The sequence below is a fragment of the Lynx canadensis genome, chromosome X (genome assembly GCF_007474595.2).
Source record: "Lynx canadensis isolate LIC74 chromosome X, mLynCan4.pri.v2, whole genome shotgun sequence".
In the NCBI taxonomy this organism is placed as follows: Eukaryota; Metazoa; Chordata; class Mammalia; order Carnivora; family Felidae; genus Lynx; species Lynx canadensis.
This window is the reverse complement of record NC_044321.2, coordinates 20,942,352-20,963,376: the sequence shown is the minus strand read 5'-3', so window position 1 is coordinate 20,963,376 and position 21,025 is coordinate 20,942,352. Positions and strand designations below refer to the sequence as shown.

Below are 21,025 nucleotides of genomic sequence, written 5' to 3'. Positions count from 1 at the left end.
TCATACCATCTTAGTCCATACAGTATCCAGGGCAAACGCTCTAAGTACTGAAAAATGTATTTATGAAATAATTCAAATGATTCATGTCTGGAAGACGTTTAATTTGTCCACAAATCACGTGCCCAACCGTAACTCAACCTATTTGCCGATGCTTTTCTTTCAGTCAAGCAAGCCTCCCTTTTCGTCTTTTCTATGCACTTAGCCAGACCCCATCTCTGATTACCATAGCCCACATGGACTTCACCCCTTAACACTTGCTAGGCCAATCTTTTGATACAAACAGATATTGAGTATCTTGAATTGTTTAATGTGTTCCTGTTTTTTCTTGGCCAACTCACGGAGGGATAGTCTCATTCCGTTCATAAGAAGACCCTCTGATCTTTTGGAACAAACAGAAGACAGGTGAAAATATTTTAATTCTTATCTTGATTCTCCTGACTCTATGACCTTGGACAAGCATGACCTGGAACTATATACCAAATTGTGCAAGCCCAGGGCTCCCCATCTGTAAAGGAGATTAATAATACCCACCTAAGAAAGTTCATTTTGAGATTAAAAGAGATATTATGGGGTGCCTGGGTGGCTCTCTCTCTCTCTCTCTCTCTCTCTCTCAAAAATAAATAAACATTTAAAAAAATTTTAAGAGATATTATGACAGATGTGACTGAGTCTGAGAGTTCAACAAAAGTTTACTGAATGAGGTACATGGGAAGTAACCAAGATTTAGTGAAATACTGCTTTGAAAAATATAAGACCACCGGGAAATAAACTTACCAAGTAAGGAAACAGAGAGTGGCCATTTTATAATGTTCATATAACTAGCCTATGTGCAAACAAGAGGCGTTACTTACCTTCAAAACCTCATTTTTAAATGTAAAAAAAAAAAATGGTATTCAGGCCTAAGAGAACAAACAAAGCTCATGTCCATTTGAACCAATGTAGGTGAGCAAAGGTGCCTCCATTTCACTAATGAGAGGGCCCTGGGAGATGTTGGTATAATTGGTAGACATGAACGCTCTGTAATGCGAAGTACTAACAAGATGAAGAGAGAATATGTAGACAGGATGGCTCCATCTCTCCTTTCACGGACGGTACTATTTTCTTTTTGCTATTACTATTATCACTATTTCAGTCACTTTGGAAATCCATATGAAACAAGACTTCAAATCAGAAATGAATTCGCAACTAAGCCCTCAGACGTGATAGAAAGCTTTTGAATGAAAATCTTCATCATTTCTCAGAGAACCATTCAGAAAGAAGTACGACCACAGTTAAACCAAAGAACCAAAACCCAAACCCGTATCCACCTAAGTACCATTTGTCCAAACTAGATATCAATTAAAATAGCCTAATATTAAAAATGTTTTCATTGGTGTTCATATGACCCTGAGGTCATTGATTCAACAGACACATAATCTGTATTAAGTGTATTTCGTCAACTAATAATTGTAACATTGTTAAAATGTGTATGATTTCACTGTATCATGACCATTCTGGCTTTTCCAGGACCATCTCAGTTTCACATTTTCTATCATTGTATAAATAGACATGTGTTTGTCAGACCGTATGTCCCAATTTGGGATGCAAAAATTATGGTCTCCATATTTAAAGTCCTCAGTTAACTGAAATGTATAATGACCCAGAAACTCCATTCCAGGTCACTAGGACTGTGCTTCCTAACTTAAGTATCTGATTTATGCTTTATAAGAAATATTTCTTCACCGCTTGTGTGTCATTTCATATGTGGACTTATCAAAGTGAAGGGATTCCCAAGAATGGATTTGGGTCAATTTGGCTTCAGCACAAATCAGTAATCACAGAAATTCCCCTTTTGTCCTCTTCGTGGTTTTTCTCAGCCTCTTTTCCCGTTCTTCTTGTCTCACTGCGTAGTAAACCTTCTTAGTGCCCATGTTATAACAACTTCCATTCCAAAAAGCCCAGACAATGGATGATGTTTACTTGCTGTTTGCAAACAACAGAATCCACAGCGTTGCCAGCAGATGCCCTTGATTCACTGTGAATGAGAAAGGGAATTATAGGAAATCAGTGTGCATTGTGTGTCCAGCTGAGATGGAAGCTGGCAGAGGAGGCTCCAGGCAAAATTTCAGAGCATGAAAGTGTATCTTCTGGGCCTTTCCCACTATGGGGCAATCCCTTGGAGCCTGACCATCTCCCTTGTGTCTCTATTCAAGATACGTCCACTTTTCAATTCTTTAAAGCCATCTTTCATTTTCTCAAGACCTGCTAGTTCATCTGATAAAATGAATGGCTAACACCATACTTTCCAGATAATCTTATATTTCCATAGGGAATGCCTAGAAATTCTATACTCTAACCTAAAGCAGTAATTTCTAAAACCAAAAATACCTTGTTCCACATTAGGTCAGTAAGGACCCATTTACTGAGAACTGAGAATGGTCTGAGATTATGGTCTGAGAATGGTCTGAGGTAACCTACTTTCAAGCTGACAAATTAACCTGCCAGTTTCACAGGTGCTGACAGAAGGCAGGAGGACCCCGGATCAAAGCACAAAGGACTTTATTACCCACAGTACAGCCTGCCGCATGAGTCTCAAGTTTGTGTCAATTCCTCTTACCCACGTGACCCACGGGGTGACACAGAAGGGCTCCAATGGATCCTTGCCTGCAGTGGGTATGCACCACAGATGAGGATCCCCAAGCTTAGGGAACCTGAATCTTTTATAATGGGAAGCCAGTATGCCTGCTCTTTGTCCCAATGGGAGAAAATATTTTTATTCTACTGGACAGTAAGCAAATCTGCCTTCTTCTCCAAAGGGCTGTGATCTGTATCTTCCAAGGAGGTTTGCTGTACAGACATCCTCGGAAAGAGAGTCCAGAACAAAGGCCAAACAGTGCCTCTACTCATGAGATGTGCAAAAATAAGAGACCCATGAAGAATTGTCTCCCACCGCTATTCAGAAAATGATTTTCACCAGTTATCCCAAATAATATCTGGTAGACTTTTAGTCCATACCTAGAGAACTAATAGACATGCATATTCGGAGGCCCTACCCCAGAGATTCTGATTCAGTAAGCCTGGGGTGAGGCTAACAATAGTCATTTCTTTTTTTTAATTTTTTTTTAAATTCATGTTTATTTACTTTTGAGAGAGAGACAGACAGAAAGTGCGAGCAGGGGAGGGGCAGAGAGAGAGGGAGACACAGAATCTGAAGCAAGCTCTAGGTTCTGAGCAGTCATCACAGAGCCCAAGGCGGGGCTCGAACTCACGAGCTGTGAGATCATGACCTGAGACGAAGTGGGACGTTTAACCGACTGAGCACCCAGGCGCCCCTAATGATAGTCATTTCTGAAAGATCCCAAGCGAAGTGGATGCTAGTGGATCCTAGACCATCCTTTCTGCACTATTGTAGATGACAATTTACTGATGTCTAGAAAATCATTGGAATTAGAATAGAATGAAGTGGTGACAAAGCCCACAATTAAAAGCATATAAAGAAAAAGGGAGTAAGCAGAGAAGTGAGTCTGCTCTTCCTCAGGGTGAGCAATACTAGGATTTGGATTTCAGGCCTCTATGCATAGCAATGAATTTTTCCCTGTGACTTTCAGCTAGGTGGTGACAAAGTTATTTTGCTTTCCTAAGCTCAGGGCTCAAAACTGGTGAGGTGTGATCCTACGCAAGCCCAGTCTGAGAGGTAAAGTCGCTGCTTAACAAGAGTGCCCGTTCTCGTTTGTTTCCTTCTTCTGTTGAGCTCCATTTTACCCGGCCCTTGATACTGAGGGTTTCCTGAGGGGGTGACACTGAATTTCTCCACCTCAGAAACATTTATCTCTTGATCCAGTATGTTCAAGGCATGCACATTCACATTGGCATTCGTCATACTGGCAGACCAAGAAACACATTATGTAACAGGTTTTACTTGAAAATGTTTCTTATGTGATTTTTATGCCATTCTGAGAAATTAGGCCAAATCATAGCTTTATTTTTATAAGTGCAGTTTTCCTTAACCTCAGAGATAGCTGAATATGAGTCTTTAGAGATACTACTTATCCTGTTACTTATTAAGCGTGACATGGTGTATGTGCAGTATACACGCCCTGCCCTGTGAGACCAAAATGAAAGGTGCCATTTGAAAACAAGGATCCAGAGCCTACAATTGGAGAAATAATGATTGTTTCTCAGTCTTCACCCTCTTCAATTTCTCTACTCTATTTGATGTTGTTATTTGTGCTCTCTTTGAGGCATCCTACTGCCTTAACTTCCAGGACACCAAGTTTTAGATTCTTTTACATAATGATTTTTATCATTTTTTATAAAATTCATCCATGCTTACTATGTTTTTTCAAGATAAGCAATAGCGGGGCACACGAACGGCCCAGTCGGTTGAGCATCCGACTCTTGATTTCAGCTCAGCTCATGATCCCAGGGTCATGGGATCGAGCCCCGCATTGGGCTCCACACTGACCATGGAGCCTGCTTGGGATTCTCTTTCTCTCTCCCTCTGTCCCTCTCCCCTACTCACGTCCCCTCTGTCTCTCTAAAATAAAATAAAATTTAGAAAAACTTTAAAAAGAAACTCTTTTTAAAAAAAATAAAAAAGATAAGCCATAGAGAAAAGTATCAAAAAGCAAAGACTTACTCCAAATCATATCAAACAAAAATAAACATTGTTAAACTTAGTGAACAATATGCCAAACTTCTATGACTGTAGAGATGGGACAGAGAGATGGGTAGGGATGTACGTAGATTAGAGAGAGAAAAAAAGAGATAGGAAAACAAACAGGAAAAGATAGAGTGATAAAGACCTCCTTATAAAATGGGATTATATTTGGGGCACGTCGGTGGCTCAGTCGGTTAAGCATCCGACTTCAGCTCAGGTCATGATCTCACAGTCCGTGAGTTCAAGCCCCGCGTCGGGCTCTGTGCTGACAGCTCAGAGCCTGGAGTCTGCTTCGGATTCTGTGTCTCCCTCTCTCTCTGCCCCTCCCCCACTCATGCTCTGTCTCTGTCTCTCTCTGTCTCAAAAATAAATAAATAAATATTTTTAAAAAATTTAATGGGATTATATTCTAAATGTGTTAAATAAGATGCATTAAAATTTATATGAATTTAAAAGGAAGAGAAGAAACTGAAGGCATTTCCAGTTTAAACTGCTAGGTTGAACACATGTGGTTACCTCTAATACATCCTGAAACGTCATTAAAATGAGAACAAATGAATAAAGAAGAAAATAGTGTAGGTCCCCAAGGATAAAAGAGAATGGGGAAGAGCCCATAGCACACTATTTTGGAGAGGTGAAAGCCCAGAGATGAGTGGAAACCCATATACCCGTGTGTGAAGCCAGCAGTGAGAACAGGTGAAACACATCACAGATTCCTAGTGACTCCAGGTGGTGACATGGAAGGCAGTGCTTAAACAATGCTAGAAAGCTGCTTTAAGAAGCAGATAGAGGGGCGCCTGGGTGGCTCAGTCGGTTAAGCGTCCGACTTCAGCTCATGTCATGATCTCACAGTTTGTGGTTTCGAGCCCCATGTCTGGCTCTGTGCTGACAGCTCGGAGCCTGGAGCCTGCTTCTGATTCTGTGTCTCCCTCTCTCTCTGCCCCTCCCCCCCTTTCATGCTCTGTCTCTGTCTTTGAAGAATGAATACATGTTAAAAAAAAATTTTTAAAAAGAAGCAGATAGAACCCTCATGCACAGTCAATGTAAAATGTTGCAGGTACCTTGAAAAACGATGGGACCGTTCCTCAAACAGCTGAACACAGTCATGGTATGACCAAGCAATCCACTCCCAAGAGAAGTGAAAACCTAGATCCACACAAAAGCTTGTGCATGAATGCTGACAGCAGCATTTTTATAAGAGCCAAAAAGCCTAAACAACTCAAATGTCTGACAGCTGATGAATGAAAAAACAGGATGTGATAGAACTGTGCAATGCAATATTATTTGGTCATAAAAAGGAATGAAACGCTGACACAGGCTACAACATGGGTGAACCTCAAAAACATTATTACAAGTTACAAAAACCACTCACCAAAGGTCACATGTTACATGATTCCATTGATATTAAGGGTCCAGAATATATTGGCAAATCCACAGAGACAGAAAGTAGGTTAGGGGGTGCCAGAGGCTGGGCAGGTGGAGGAGAATGGGGAGTGACTCCTAACAGGTACAGGATTTTGTTTTCCAAAAATGTCTAAAAAGTATCATGGTGATATTTACACAACTCTGTGAACATACTAAAAAGTACTTAGCTTAATAGCGTCAATGGGTGAACTGTATCTCAAAGCTATTTTTTTAAATAATTGTTTCTTAAATTCCACCTATGAATGAAAATCACATGGTATTTGTCTTTCTTAGTCTGATTTATTTCACTTAGCATCATACCATCTAGATCCATCCATGTTGCTGTAAATTTCAAGATGTCATTTTTTTTTAAATGTTTTTTATTTTTATTTTTGAAAGAACATAAGCAGGGGAGGGGCAGAAAGAGAGGGACAGAAGATCTGAAGCAGGCTCCAGGCTCCGTGTGGACATGAGCAAGCCTGAAATGGGGCTCGAACTCACAAACTGCAAGATCATGACCCGAGCCAAAGTTGGATGCTCAACCAACTGAGCCACCCAGGTGCTCCAAGATCTCATTCTTTTTTATGGCTGAGTAATATATATATGTATTTATATTTATATTTATATTTATATTTATAAACATATATAATATTTAATATATAATATGTAATATATGTTATGTATTTAATTATATATAATATATAGAATAATTATATATATAATATATTAATATATATATATTTATATTTATATTTGCAGGCAGAGTCCCTGTCTGCTTTCTTCACCATCATATCCCTGGCACCTGCACAGCATCAAACATACAGGAGGCACCTAGTGAAAACCTGATGAATGAATACAGACACTGGACAGCAATATTACACCTGTTTTTCAATTGGGATGTTGTGATAAGGAATAAATAAAGATATATATATTAATATATACCCACCCCACATCTTTATCCATTCATCCATTGGTGGACACTTGGTAATATATACAGTTGTTGAATCATTGTATTATACATCTGAAACTAATATCACACTGTATGTTAATTATACTTCAATAAAAAACAAAGTAGTAGGTTACATTCCCAGATGTCCTCCTTACTCTGCACAGTCAGGCCACGGGCCCTTCCCCACCTCTTCAGAAACTCAGAGACCTGTTCTCTTGTGAGGGTAAACCAGCAAGCTTCTGGAATGGGTGGCAGCAGGCCAGTTGAAGGCAAGACCTCTTATGAAAGCAGCGGACTATGGGGCACCTGGGTGGCTCAGTCGGTTGAGCGTCCGACTTCGGCTCAGGTCATGGTCTCACTGTCCATGAGTTCGAGCCCTGCGTCAGGCTCTGTGCTGACAGCTCAGGGCCTGGAGCCTGCTCTGGATTCTGTGTCTCCCTCTGCCTCTACCCCTCCCCCGCTCATGTTCTGTCTGTCTCTCTCTGTCAAAAATAAATAAACATTAAAAAAAAATGAAAGCAGAGGAATTTGAATAAGGGAAATTTCATGTACTAAACATAGAGATTCTTAGCCTTCTTTCCCATTCAGATCCCAGAACCCTGGTTGGCAGGCAGGACCTGTATGAGGGACTGTCTCATAAAACCAGGACAAAAGATGAAGTACCTGCCTGACCTGGAGCCCTCATGCGTAACAGTGGTAAGCAGGTATTATGGTGTGGTGGTTATGGACATTGACTATGGATCTCCATTCTCTAGGCCAGAAACCTAACTGTGCTGGCTATTGGCTGAGAGGCCTCTGGTAAGTTATTAACCTCTCATGCCTCATCTATAAAATGGGAATAATCACAGAATTTATATTATGGGATTGTTGTGAGAATTAAATGTAAACACAAACAAGGCATGGCATAAGTTTAAGCCTCTAATTATTTCTACAGTGATTATTTATGCCCCATTCTTAAATGTGACTAGATAAAGCATGCCAGGCAGTTAAGGAAAGTGTTTGCAATGAAAGATAGAAATCAAATAAAACAACAGGGAAAAAAGCCACTGGGAACAGAAAGCATGAAGGGAGATATGAGAAGATACTGTGACCCTGATCAATAATGGAATGCTAGCAAAGAACAAAAGTAAAAGAACAACAAAGAATGAAATAAAATAACTCCTGGTTAGAACTAAGAAAATAATTCAAAAAGGAAATCCATGGGGCCATGGGTCTAGCAAGGCAGAGACAAAGCAAAATTTGAATACTGTGAATGGAAGAGGGAAAAAATGGTAAACGAAAACTAAGAAATTCTACATGACAATGATGTGCCATCTGGTACTGTCTGTGGTCTCCTGCCTAGTGGGTGCTCAACAAATACTTTGTACATTAACAAATAAATCAATGAACGACTAGAGAACTTCAGGAGAAGCAACAAGCCCTGTGCCACTGAGAAGCGATATGCTGGCACAGTAAATCTTTTCTGGAAAGCAATTGAGCAATATGTCTCAGAAATGCACAAGAAAGTTACCCCAATAATTGTATTTCCAGTAATTTATCCTTGGCAAATACTCTCAGAAATGTAAGCAAATGTTTATGTGCAAAGATCTTCGCTGCAGTATCATTCCATAATCAGAAACTTAGGGAAATCTAAACATTCAATAACAGAAGTTTCAGTAAATATATTGAATACACTTATACAAGTTAGTGAAACTCATTAAAATGTGATTTTGAAGGCCATTTTATGATAATATGGAAATGTCCCCAATGATGGGTGAAAATGGTAGGACACAAAAAGAAGCAAACTATATCAAGTTTGAAAATGTCAACAACTTCGAAATAGACTTTTGTTTAAACCTAACCCTCATATGGAACCACAAAAGGCCCCGAATAGCCAAAGTAATTTTGAAGAAGAAGACCAAAGCAGGAGGCATCACAATCCCAGACTTTAGCCTCTACTACAAAGCTGTCATCATCAAGACAGCATGGTATTGGCACAAAAACAGACACACAGACCAATGGAATAGAATAGAAACCCCAGAACTAGACCCACAAATGTATGGCCAACTCATCTTTGACAAAGCAGGAAAGAACATCCAATGGAAAAAAGACAGCCTCTTTAACAAATGGTGCTGGGAGAACTGGACAGCAACATGCAGAAGGTTGAAACTAGACCACTTTCTCACACCATTCACAAAAATAAACTCAAAATGGATAAAGGACCTGAATGTGAGACAGGAAACCATCAAAACCCTAGAGGAGAAAGCAGGAAAAGACCTCTCCGACCTCAGCCGCAGCAATCTCTTACTTGACACATCCCCAAAGGCAAGGGAATTAAAAGCAAAAATGAACTACTGGGACCTTATGAAGATAAAAAGCTTCTGCACAGCAAAGGTAACAACCAACAAAACTAAAAGGCAACCAACGGAATGGGAAAAGATATTTGCAAATGACATATCGGACAAAGGGCTAGTATCCAAAATCTATAAAGAGCTCACCAAACTCCACACCCGAAAAACAAATAACCCAGTGAAGAAATGGGCAGAAAACATGAATAGACACTTCTCTAAAGAAGACATCCGGATGGCCAACAGGCACATGAAAAGATGCTCAACGTCGCTCCTCATCAGGGAATTACAAATCAAAACCACACTCAGATATCACCTCACACCAGTCAGAGTGGCCAAAATGAACACATCAGGAGACTATAGATGCTGGAGAGGAGGTGGAGAAACGGGAACCCTCTTGCACTGTTGGTGGGAATGCAAACTGGTGCAGCCACTCTGGAAAACAGTGTGTAGGTTCCTCAGAAAATTAAGAATAGACCTACCCTATGACCCAGCAATAGCACTGCTAGGAATTTACCCAAGGGATACAGGAGTACTGATGCATAGGGGCACTTGTACCCCAATGTTTATAGCAGCACTCTCGACAATAGCCAAATTATGGAAAGAGCCTAAATGTCCATCAACTGATGAATGGATAAAGAAATTGTGGTTTATATACACAATGGAGTACTACGTGGCAATGAGAAAGAACGAAATATGGCCCTTTGTAGCAACGTGGATGGAACTGGAGAGTGTGATGCTAAGCGAAATAAGCCATACAGAGAAAGACATATACCATATGTTTTCACTCTTATGTGGATCCTGAGAAACTTAACAGAAACCCATGGGGGAGGAGAAGGAAAAAAAAAAAAAAAAAAGGCTAGAGTGGGAGAGAGCCAAAGCATAAGAGACTCTTAAAAACTGAGAACAAACTGAGGGTTGATGGGGGGTGGGTGGGAGGGGAGGGTGGGTGATGGGTATTGAGGAGGGCACCTTTTGGGATGAGCACTGGGTGTTGTATGAAAACCAATTTGACAATAAACTTCATATATTGAAAAATAAATAAATAAATAAAAATAAACCTAACCCTCTCAGCCCCAATCCAGATATCACACACCATTTTTGAATCTGTCTCCCTCTCTTTGCCTGCTTGAATCACGCATGATACCCCCACCCCTTGTTCTTCTGGATTCCAATAGCAATCTAACTGCCCTTCTTTTTTAAGCTTCTGGAAGGCAAGAATTACATCTCAAATTCATGCCACCTTTCGTAGCCAGTAAAATGCCTTGCACACAAAGCACTCATCACTTATTTGTAAATTATTATATGTCTATTGCATGCCTCGAACTACTAAGAAGTTAAAAGAGCATACACACGGACTCAAGAGATTTGGGTCCAAAATTAGGCTGTGCATGACTCTAGGCACATTAACCACATTAGGCCTCATTTTCCCCATAGTAAAATGAGAATGCCTTAGGTCAGCGTTCCCAAAGAACCTTAAGATGCAGATTCATGTACAAATGCTCCCAAGAAAGACGAAGGTTGGGGGTGTCACAAAGGGAAAAATCCAAACAAGGGTGTGATCTCAGGTAAACTCCCAGCCTAACCCTGACCAGGGGAGCTCCAGTCACACATATAAAAGCTCCAACACTGCCCTACTTGAGTCATACTCAACACCTGTCAGTCATTGGCCAAGATGCCCTGTTGCAGGGTGGGACTAGGAGTGGGACCGTAACACTAAAGTCCCAGGCACTTCCTGCTCTGTGTGTCTGGGCAAAGCGGCTCCAGTAGTGCAAGTCCTGGCCATCCTTCAGAAGAAAGTCACAGGTAGAGGCCTTTAGAAGCAAAAGAACATAGAAGCTGTGGGAGGCACAGCATTCTGGGTAGAGGTCAATGGCCACTACAGAGGGTTTTGGAGTAGGTGACCTCTAAGCAAGTTTTCTGATTCAAATTTCAACAAGAGTCTTTTATATTTAATCTAGAAGATATAATCCATAAGAGACTCTTAGGGATTGAGAACAAACTAAGGGTAGATGGGGGGTGGGGGAGAGGGGAAAGTGGGTGATGGGCAGGGAGGAGGGCACTTGCTGGGATGAGCACTAGGTGTTGTATGGAAACCAATGTGACAAGAAATTAGATTTTAAAAATCTAAAAACAAATCTAAAGAAAAGAAAAGAAAAGAAAAGAAAAGAAAAGAAAAGAAAAGAAAAGAAAGGGGAGTGAGCCAGGTTCAACTTGAATCAATTGGGTTAATAGGATTTGTAAGAAAATAGTTATTCCTATTCCTAAGGTATCTAGAACCAAATCTCCCTATCCCTGATATGAATACATTAGGTTATATGACAATGAAAATTAAGGTTGTAGATAGAAGGATGTTTAATAATTATCTGATTTTAAGGTCAGATTATGCTGAATTATCAGGATAAGACAACTATTTCACAATCTTCTCTAAATGTGGAAGGAGGAGGAAGAGAAAGTGTCACAGTATGGAAAATGAAACTAGACATTATTTTTTCCCAATTGTTTTCTTGTTAATTCTTTCCCCAATAGCATAAAATGAACAATAGTTCAGCTATAAAAACACCTGTGAATTCTTTATCTGGCTATCAAAATTTTATCTGTCATGAAATTAAAGCAAAAATAATCGTTTTGGGGTATAAATATTTCACGAATAAGTAGTTATAAATTGATCGTAATTTTTCCACATTTTTGAAACACATTTTTTATCCTTTTATCCAAACAAATTAACACCAATGCACTGACAGTGGCATACACATTGGATACAAGCTTCTGGAAATCCAGGATTCCTGGGTCATATCTCCATAACACAGTTGCAGAGGAGGAGATAATGATGTCCACCCAGTACACGACTACAAAGAAACTCACCAACAACAGGATAGTCTGGGTGGCCTTCTCTCTGGGGAGACCCTCGAGGAGAGGCTGGAGCTGTGTAGCTGCTGGCACTGCCTCTGATGCCTGGACAAGAGAATCACCATATATGCACTAGAGAGCAGCGTGGCGCCTATAAAGAAAACATCCCTGGGTAATGTCAAAATGAGAAGCCGTCCCCTGATGATGGAGTGTGTGGGGGAAACCGAGCAGTATTTACTGACATGCAGTAGATGGATCTGGGTCATGTTAGAAGAAGCAGCAGTATACAAGATGCACTTACTATTGAGAGACAAACTAAGAAACCATAAGACAATAAAAGGACGGAAGACGCATTTTGTGCATTTATGTTTAAACCTGACCGACCAGGAGGTGCTGGTGCTGATGATGAAGGCCTGGAGGATGCTCAGGAGGCAGGTGACGTTCATGGACAGACATCGTGTCACTCTGTTCATGCAAAATAAAGCCTTATATTTGAAAGTTTAGTGTTTCCAACAGGTCTGTAGACAACAAACAGCACAGTGAAGAGTTTCATCATGTGGACAAATGCCAAGTGACAGATGATCAGGTTGGTGGGCTTAGGCCTGCGATCCAGAAGGTGTGTGAAGATGTGGAAGAGAAGGAGGAAGCTGTTGGCTGAGATTCCTATGACTACTTGTAGATATTGTCGTATTTTAATAGTCATGTAAATGGAAGATGTGATCTTCGTGGTCACAAAGAAAAAACATTTTTATCTGGAAGAAACAGGTCTCACATCAACAATATCATTTACTTTGTTGTCATACTCATCGCCACATCACAGTTTTCATTTCATCCATATTACTTCACCCAATTAATAAGTAAACCTATGTTGTATAGAGTATTAGAAATACAGTCTCTCTTAAATATGGAGAACAAACAGAGGGTTACTGGTGGGGTTGTGGCAAGGGGATGGGCTAAATGGGTAAGAGGCATTAAGGAATCTACTCCTGAAATCATTGTTGCACTATATGCTAACTAATGTGCTAACTAATGTGGATGTAAAGTAAAAAAAATAAAACTAAAAAAAAGAAAAAAAGATATAACTTAAATCTATTTGGGAAGATAAAATAAACATATATGAAATCACTGGATGCTAAGTCAATGTACACTCAAACATAAGCACCATTCAGAAAAAGAGAAAATGCTAAGTTTAATCTGAAAGACATTCTAAAGGGGGTAAATCTGCAAGTTAGCCATGAAGGAAACATAACCTTGAACTGGGACCTCTTCAACACAAATCACTGCTTCCTGAAATCCTGAACAATAAAATCCTTCCTTTGAATCCAGCCTTCTCTCTCTTCACCTTCTTTCCCACTGAACTTGTATTTCAACTCTTTACGATATCCAGATTCTCAAATCCTCTTCCAACCCTTTGGTCATTATTTCCTCACTTGTTCTCTACACACACCTACACAGACGCGCGCGTACGCATCCCTGTATTTCTTTTTCAGTTTTTCCATCCTACAATGTTCTTCCTTTCCCCAAGTTATTTAAAAAATCACAGTTCCACAACCAAACTTCCACAAACACTTCAGTGATTCTTCAGCTCATAAACTGCCTCCAACACCCACAAAATGATTAGAAACGATATGACAGTGTATAATTAATGTCTAAACCCTATGGTACTAAATTTGGCTGCTATGAGCATTTCTTCTTTCTCTTCAGCTAGGCTATAATCCCCCAAGGGCAATGTATTGTACCCCTTCACACCAACTGGCAGAGATCTAGACAAACCACAGACAAACACGTGAGAGATGACATCTCCCCCCCGATAAAAATAATGATTACCAAAGACAATCATACAACATAAACTTCACTTTATAAAATAACACATGAATACAATGCAGAATCAGCTTGTGGATGCATTCTGACATATTACTTCAGGATGATAAAGCAGAAAGTGAAAAAAAAGAAACTATCAAAAACATTTTACAAAATACACATCTTTAAATGCATCTTCAGGCTGATTCATTTAGTTGTTTATATGTCTGAGGATCACAGTTTATCACATTATTGTGATAAATAGTATTTTATGCACAGACATCTGGCTTGTAAGAAAAATATGAAACCTGAGGCACCAGAGTGGCTCAGTAGGCTGGGCACCCGACTCTTGATTTTGGCGGTCATGATCTCACAGTTTGTGGGATCAAGCCCAGCTTTGGGCTCTGCACTAACAGCAAAGAAGCTGTCTGGGATTCTCTCTCTCTCCCTCTTTCTCTGCCCCTCCTCTGCTCTCTCTTTCTCTCTCTCTCTCTCTCTCCCCACTCTCTATCTTTCAAAATAAATAAATAAACTGAAAAAAAGAGGAAACCAGGCAGCCGAAGGCAGTAAGAATGGGAGGAAAGCTTTTGTGATATGGCAGGTGTCTGACTACAACACAGTGACTGTGTTCTATCTGGATGTCAAAAGCCGATTTTTTTATGTTCCCTACAGTCAGTCTTAGGAGAGATTTAAATTTACACCCTATAGAATACTGCCCAAAATGAGAAAAGTATTAAGGATTCTTAGAAACGATGCTTCATATGTTACTGATTCCATGAAAATCTATTTATAAACAGAGAACACCTGGAGAAGACAAGAATGGGTTAAGCAGGGTACATAGACTAGATTATCTGGGGTTCATGTCCGCATGTGGCAGATACTCCCTTCCTCAATGGTTCCAACAAGTGCTTCATAATCTGCACATTTCATTCTCTGCCTATGTCTTTGGTTCCTTCATCCTTCTACTGATTCACCTTTTTCCCCTCTGGCCTTGGAGCCCTGGATCTTCTAAGCCTTAAGCATCGTCATCTCTACCCCCAGCCAGGGCCACCTCACAGGCATTGGAATCACTTGAAACTCGCTCCAGCTCACTGATTTCCAGCTCGGAGACTGCCTTCTCGAGTCACACTTTCCTGTCCTTCAACCTGTTACATCCCTCAATTCTACCTACCTTTTTTTTCTCATTCCTCAGGCTCTAATGTTTTGCTATCCTCCAGGAAAAGGAGAATACATTCCTTGTGGTGATATGTGATGCCACCAAAATGTTTAATTGATGCAGATAATAGAATCTACATTTCTTCACTCTATTAGACAGCATTCATGTCTACCTAAACATGACTAATTTTTCTAAAGTCCAGTTTACTACATTATTTTCTTTTATGCCTCATATCTAAGAACTCTTGGCGTGAGAAGAAATATGAACGGCAAATAAGCACATGAAAAGATGCTCAACATTACTTGTCTTCAGGGAAATGCCAACGAACCACACAGTGAGGTACCACCATGCATCTATTAGAATGACTTTTTAAAATGGCAACACTAAGTGCGGACAAGGATGCAGAGCCACTGGAACTCTCGTTACCGTACGCGTAGCACAAATCTACTCTGCAAAACAGTTCTAGAGTTTCTAATAAAGTTAAATATAGTGAGCATATACCCAAGAAATCCCACTTTTAGGTATTTACCTCAGAAATGGAAGCATGTCCACACAAAAATCTGTACCCAATTGTTAACGCCAGCTTTATTCATAATTACCAACACAGAAGCAACCCAAATGATCCTCAACTGGGAAATGGGCAAACCAAGTGTTGGGTATCATTCCATATAAACAATGGAATTATTTAAACACATTGTTTAGATGGAATGATTCCCAACAACAACAACAAAAATGAAGTACTGATATATGCAACAGCATAGATGACTCTCAAATGTACTTTGCTGAGGAAAAGAAACCAGACCCATGCAACTTCATATTGTATTATTCCATTTACATGACATTTCTGGAAAAGGCAAAATGACAGGGATGGAGAACAGATCAACAAATGCCAGAGCCCAGAAATGGAGAAGGGAGTGGCTAAAAAGAGGGAGCGGAGGGAATGTATTGGGGTGACAGAACTGTTCTGCATCCTGATTACGGTGGTGGACACGTGGCTGTACACATTTGTCAAAAGTCATAGCACAACAGTAATTTACAAGAGTAACCTTTATGATACTGCAAATTTTTAAATAAAATTTGTAAAAAATATGAAGTGTGGGTGAGGATATAGAGCAAATGGACATTTATACAATTTTGTTGGGGTGCAAATTGGAATAATCGTTTTGGAAACAATTTAGTATCATCTCATAGAGTTGAGTATGAACATATCTGATAGTCTGGCAATTTCGCTCCATGGAGAAGCTTGTGCCAGAAAACATGTATGTGTGTGTATGTACATATATGTATATGTGTGTGTATTCCCCTCATACATATATAACCCACATATATACCCATAACATATATATACCCATACAGTACTTTGTAATAAAAAAAAATCTGGAAACAGATTTCCACTAGCAGGAAAATGGACGAATGTATTGGGAAATACCTAGGGGCAATATTCAGTTCAGGGGTATTACAGTAGGTTGCTCCTGCTACGTGACCTCGGCAGTAGCTCCTATTGGCCAGCTCTTGATTCTGCAAACCTCCTGATAGGGTCTGAATGTTTGTATCCCCTCAAAATTCAGGTATTGAAATCCTAAATCCCGGGGCGCCTGGGTGGCGCAGTCGGTTAAGCGTCCGACTTCAGCCAGGTCACGATCTCGCGGTCTGTGAGTTCGAGCCCCGCGTCGGGCTCTGGGCTGACGGCTCGGAGCCTGGAGCCTGTTTCCGATGCTGTGTCTCCCTCTCTCTCTGCCCCTCCCTCGTTCATGCTCTGTCTCTCTCTGTCCCAAAAATAAATAAACATTGAAAAAAAAATAAATAAAAAAGAAATCCTAAATCCCAAGGTGATGGTATGTGGAGTTGACTGGATTGGGATTAGCACCCTTATAAAAGAGACGCCAGAGAGCTAGCCTGGACCTTCTGCCATGTAAAATTACAGGGAGAAGATGGTCATCAGCAAAGAGGCTGGCTCTCACTAGACACCAAGTCTGCCAAGTACCACGAATGATTTTGGACTTTCCAGCCTCCAGAAGTGGAAGAAATAAATGTTGCTTCTAAGCCACCAGTTTGTGGTATTTTTCATACAGCGCTAAGACACCTCCTATCAACTCGGTAAGCCCCAATTCCTCCAGAAAATTTCCTTTTTTCTTATCATAGCCAGGCCTGGTTTATGTTTCTTGCAATCAAGAACCCTGAAAGGTACAAAGCCCCATCCAAACTTAACATCTGCCTTCAACACATGTAGAGCCATCACCTTCCAAATCACTCGCACTCAAACCTGGCATCACTTTAACAACTTCATCTGCCTCACCACCCTGTCATTTCTACCTCTTTAACATGTCACACATCTGTCTAAAATAAATGCAGACCTCTGTGAAATCACAGCAGCAGATAAACCTGTTTAAATCTCACTCATCCCTTGAGAACTAGTTCAAAGTCAGCTCTTGCCTTATCCCTGCCTCCTATGCCTAGCCAGATATAACCACTCTTCAACCTGAACTTTCCTAGCACAATTTGCCTCTTTTCCTACCCCTACTAGTGCATTCAACTAATATCTAACGCGAACCTACTCTGCACCAGGTACTGTTCTAAGGGCTGGAAATAAAGACATTAATCCTTGGCAGACAGAAAATAAACAAAAATCATAAAATGTTTAGTAGGCTACTGAGTGTTCAGAGAAAAAGTGAGAAGAGAAGGGGTGAAGGGGTTAGCAAATGTCATGGAGTGTACCATACTAGATAAGATGGGCACAGAAGGTCTCAGGAAAGGCGACATTTGAGAAAAGACCAGAAGGTAGTAAGCAAGTGGACCAAGCGGGTATCTCAGGGAAGTTCATTCAGGACGGAGAGAACAACAAATGCAAAGTCCCCAGGTCTGAAGCAGGTCAGAGTTCTGGTGAAAGAATGAAGAGGCAGAGAGAGTAAGAGGGAGAATAGAAGGAGATGAGGTGAGAAAGGAAAGGAGGAGCCAGGTCAGACCAGAGGGCTTTGGTGATCCTGATGAGGACCTTGGCTTTTCTCTGAATAAGACGGGAAGCCTCTAAAGAGTCTTCAGCAAATATGGTCTAACTTACAGGCTCATTCTAGGTTGCAAATAGACTAAGGTGAGGAGGCTGAGCAGAAGCAGGAAGACGAGTTAAGAGGTTGCTGCCCTTTGGCACGATGTCGGGGGAGACAGCATAGACTTCCAATCTCCCTATGTTCTTCTTGGAAACAGAAAAATCAAGGAGGTAGCATAGAAAAAAATTAATTGAAATGAATCTACACGAACCCAGAATACAAATTGGATGCAAGAGTAATACGTGAATAGCAGCTCTGCACAAAAGGAGAAAAGACCAAGGGATTTCTCGTGGTCTTAAGAGCTAGAGAACCCAGAAATTGCCAACAAATCATCACCACAAAGAGGAGGAGTCCCTCCTGAGAAGGGAAGGCTCAGTGGAATAATTTGAGAAAAACGACAGAAACAGGAGGGGGCTTCTCAGACACACATTTGCACATGTGAGGTGAGTCCGAGAGCACCACAGGGAGGGCTCACTTGCTGGGCAGCCTGATCCCACAAGCTTCTGAGAAAGAGCTCTGCAATGAGGACATCCCAGGGCAAGAACTTTGAGGGAGGAAAAGGGATAGTGCAGATCTGGGGGATGATGGGACGGGAACCCAATAGAGGCAATTTTCAGAAATAACTGGGCAGATGGCTGCACTTAGAGACCATGTTTTTTTATTTTATTTTTTAAAATTTTTTAAATGTTTTATTATCCATATTTGAGAGAGAAGGAGACAGAACGTGAGCAGGGAAGGGGCGGGGGGGGGGGAGACACAGAGTTTGAAGCAGGCTCCAGGCTCTGAGCTGTCAGTACAAAGCCGGACACAGGGCTCGAACCCATGAACCGTAACCAACTGAGCCACCCAGGTGTCCTGAAAGACCATGTTTTTTAATATGTCAAAGTAACACAAGAAGAGGGAGCCCACGAGCTCTGCAGCTTGGAAAGCTATCCTGGTCGAACCCGCACGAACTTCCTCGTAAAAGTACAGGTAAACTTCTCGTACTTAAACATGAGTAGCAGAAAAGCGGAGCATGCAATTTGATATGCAAAAATATCAGTTTTCTACATTTTTTCTTCTTTTAATGAGGATAAGGAGAGCAGGTAATTATTGTATGCTCTAGCAATGCAGATTATAATACAACTATCAAAATCAGAAGAAGAGGAGACTGCAAGGAAAGAAGAATACGTTTGCCTTATAAGAGTAAAAGGAAATCACTTAAGAATAGACACTCTGGAAAAGTGTGAGGAGGCAAGAAGTTACTAGCTAACTTAACATTGCCCATCGTAGAGACACAGTAGACAGTAGTCAAGAACCTCTGTAGCTCTGGGATATGGAGGTAGGAAACATTTTTGCATTAGGACCCTAGAGTCTCTGCAAGAATGACAAGAATGACTTTGGAACTCTCAGTCCCACTCCCAGACAATGAGCCACGTTCCCAAACACTCGAGCAACTTGGGGAAAGTGCCCTTGGAAAGTCAAGGAACTTACCCTGCAGCAACCAGAAGCCAGAGACCGTATGTACACTATTTAGGGGGCATGAGCCAGTGTTGCCTGAGGAAGCATATGGAGGAGCTGTCACAAGACCAGCTCCTCCATATGCTTCTAGAACATGTAATCTAAATTTTTGAGGAGGGAGACAAAAGATCTGCTACATAGAAAACAGAACTTCTATTTCAGAGCATAAGAGGTGTCAACAGCTGCAGTGAAAAGTAGTCTGGCAAGTAGGGAAAAATAGGAGCTTGAAATCAAACGGATCTAATTTCAATTCGAGTTTCACTCAGTAAAGGTTATCTTGGGTAAATTCCTCACTTTCTATGAGCCTCACTTTTCTCTACGGTGCCACTAATAACATATCTGGCAAGATCACTGTGAGGGCGGGCATGTGGAGGTACGAAAGACCTTAGTTCTTCCTTCTCTCCTTCTTCTTCCCCTCCCCGCTCAAATCACCTTTGTAGGTCAAGTGTAACTATATCTTACATATTGGGAGACTACTTCTTGTTCTGGCTTCAGAACTTAAAACAGCTAGCTCTCACTCTCCAAAAACTTACTCTGCTTAAAACTTAACTTCATGTACAAAATAACAATTTCTACTCAGGACACATATTAATGATGTTTTAAATAGCTTTTTATAGTTCCTGCCCGACTGTTTTGTTATACACCATTAAACAGTCGTTACATTCCATTTGTGGTTGAAGTTCTCTCCGCTTTGCTTTTACGGTGTCATATTGGTTTATAAACCACGTGGGAAAACTGCCAGATGAAAGGCTCTTCATCAGTGCAAGACATTAGTATTCTATCTTTTTAGAAGAAGAGTTTACTCTCTAGGCATATGGAATTGAATCTAATTAAAGGCATTTGCATCATTTAGTTCTAGCAAAAGCAACACTGTCATTCTGTCATATTAATTTTGTTTCTGTCACCTTAATGTTTAATGGCTGGGTCTAAAAAGCTGGGATGCTTGGCCATGCAGGAGAACAGTGAGGAAGGCATTTGAACAGTATCATCATTCACTTCATACTCACTGGCAATCCAAAGGGCTTCCTGAACTAAGCTCTGGTGGTTATAGCCATAGGGGTCCAACATCACAGTTTCCCACAATGTAGTATAGCCCCAGGAGCTAAGAAAATCACACTCAGTAGACAAATACACAAAACAAGCTGGTTAAGAGCATCAGAGACAATGTGACTCCTTTCTGGTCAAAAAGTGAGGGGGAAAAATCACAAACCTGCCAGACAGCAAACAACCATTATATCTAGCTTGCGAGAAGCAACCATGTGCAAACAAACACTTATCCTTACAGGAACTGAATAATCTCCCCCAAATGAGCCAGCCACATTTCCATGACCTCACACCACCTTACTTAAAACCTGC

The 21,025-nt window shown here is 40.7% G+C and overlaps 1 protein-coding gene across 1 annotated transcript; it reads right to left on the bottom strand.

Annotated features, from left to right (window-relative positions):
- Positions 1-11,977: 11,977 nt before the first annotated feature.
- On the bottom strand, positions 11,978-12,872 carry LOC115506960 (vomeronasal type-1 receptor 90-like). Its single transcript, XM_030304935.1, is given in 4 exon segments — positions 11,978-12,207; positions 12,210-12,667; positions 12,669-12,703; positions 12,705-12,872. Coding segments are annotated over 4 exon segments (891 nt in total).
- Between the last annotated feature and the right edge of the window lie 8,153 nt (positions 12,873-21,025).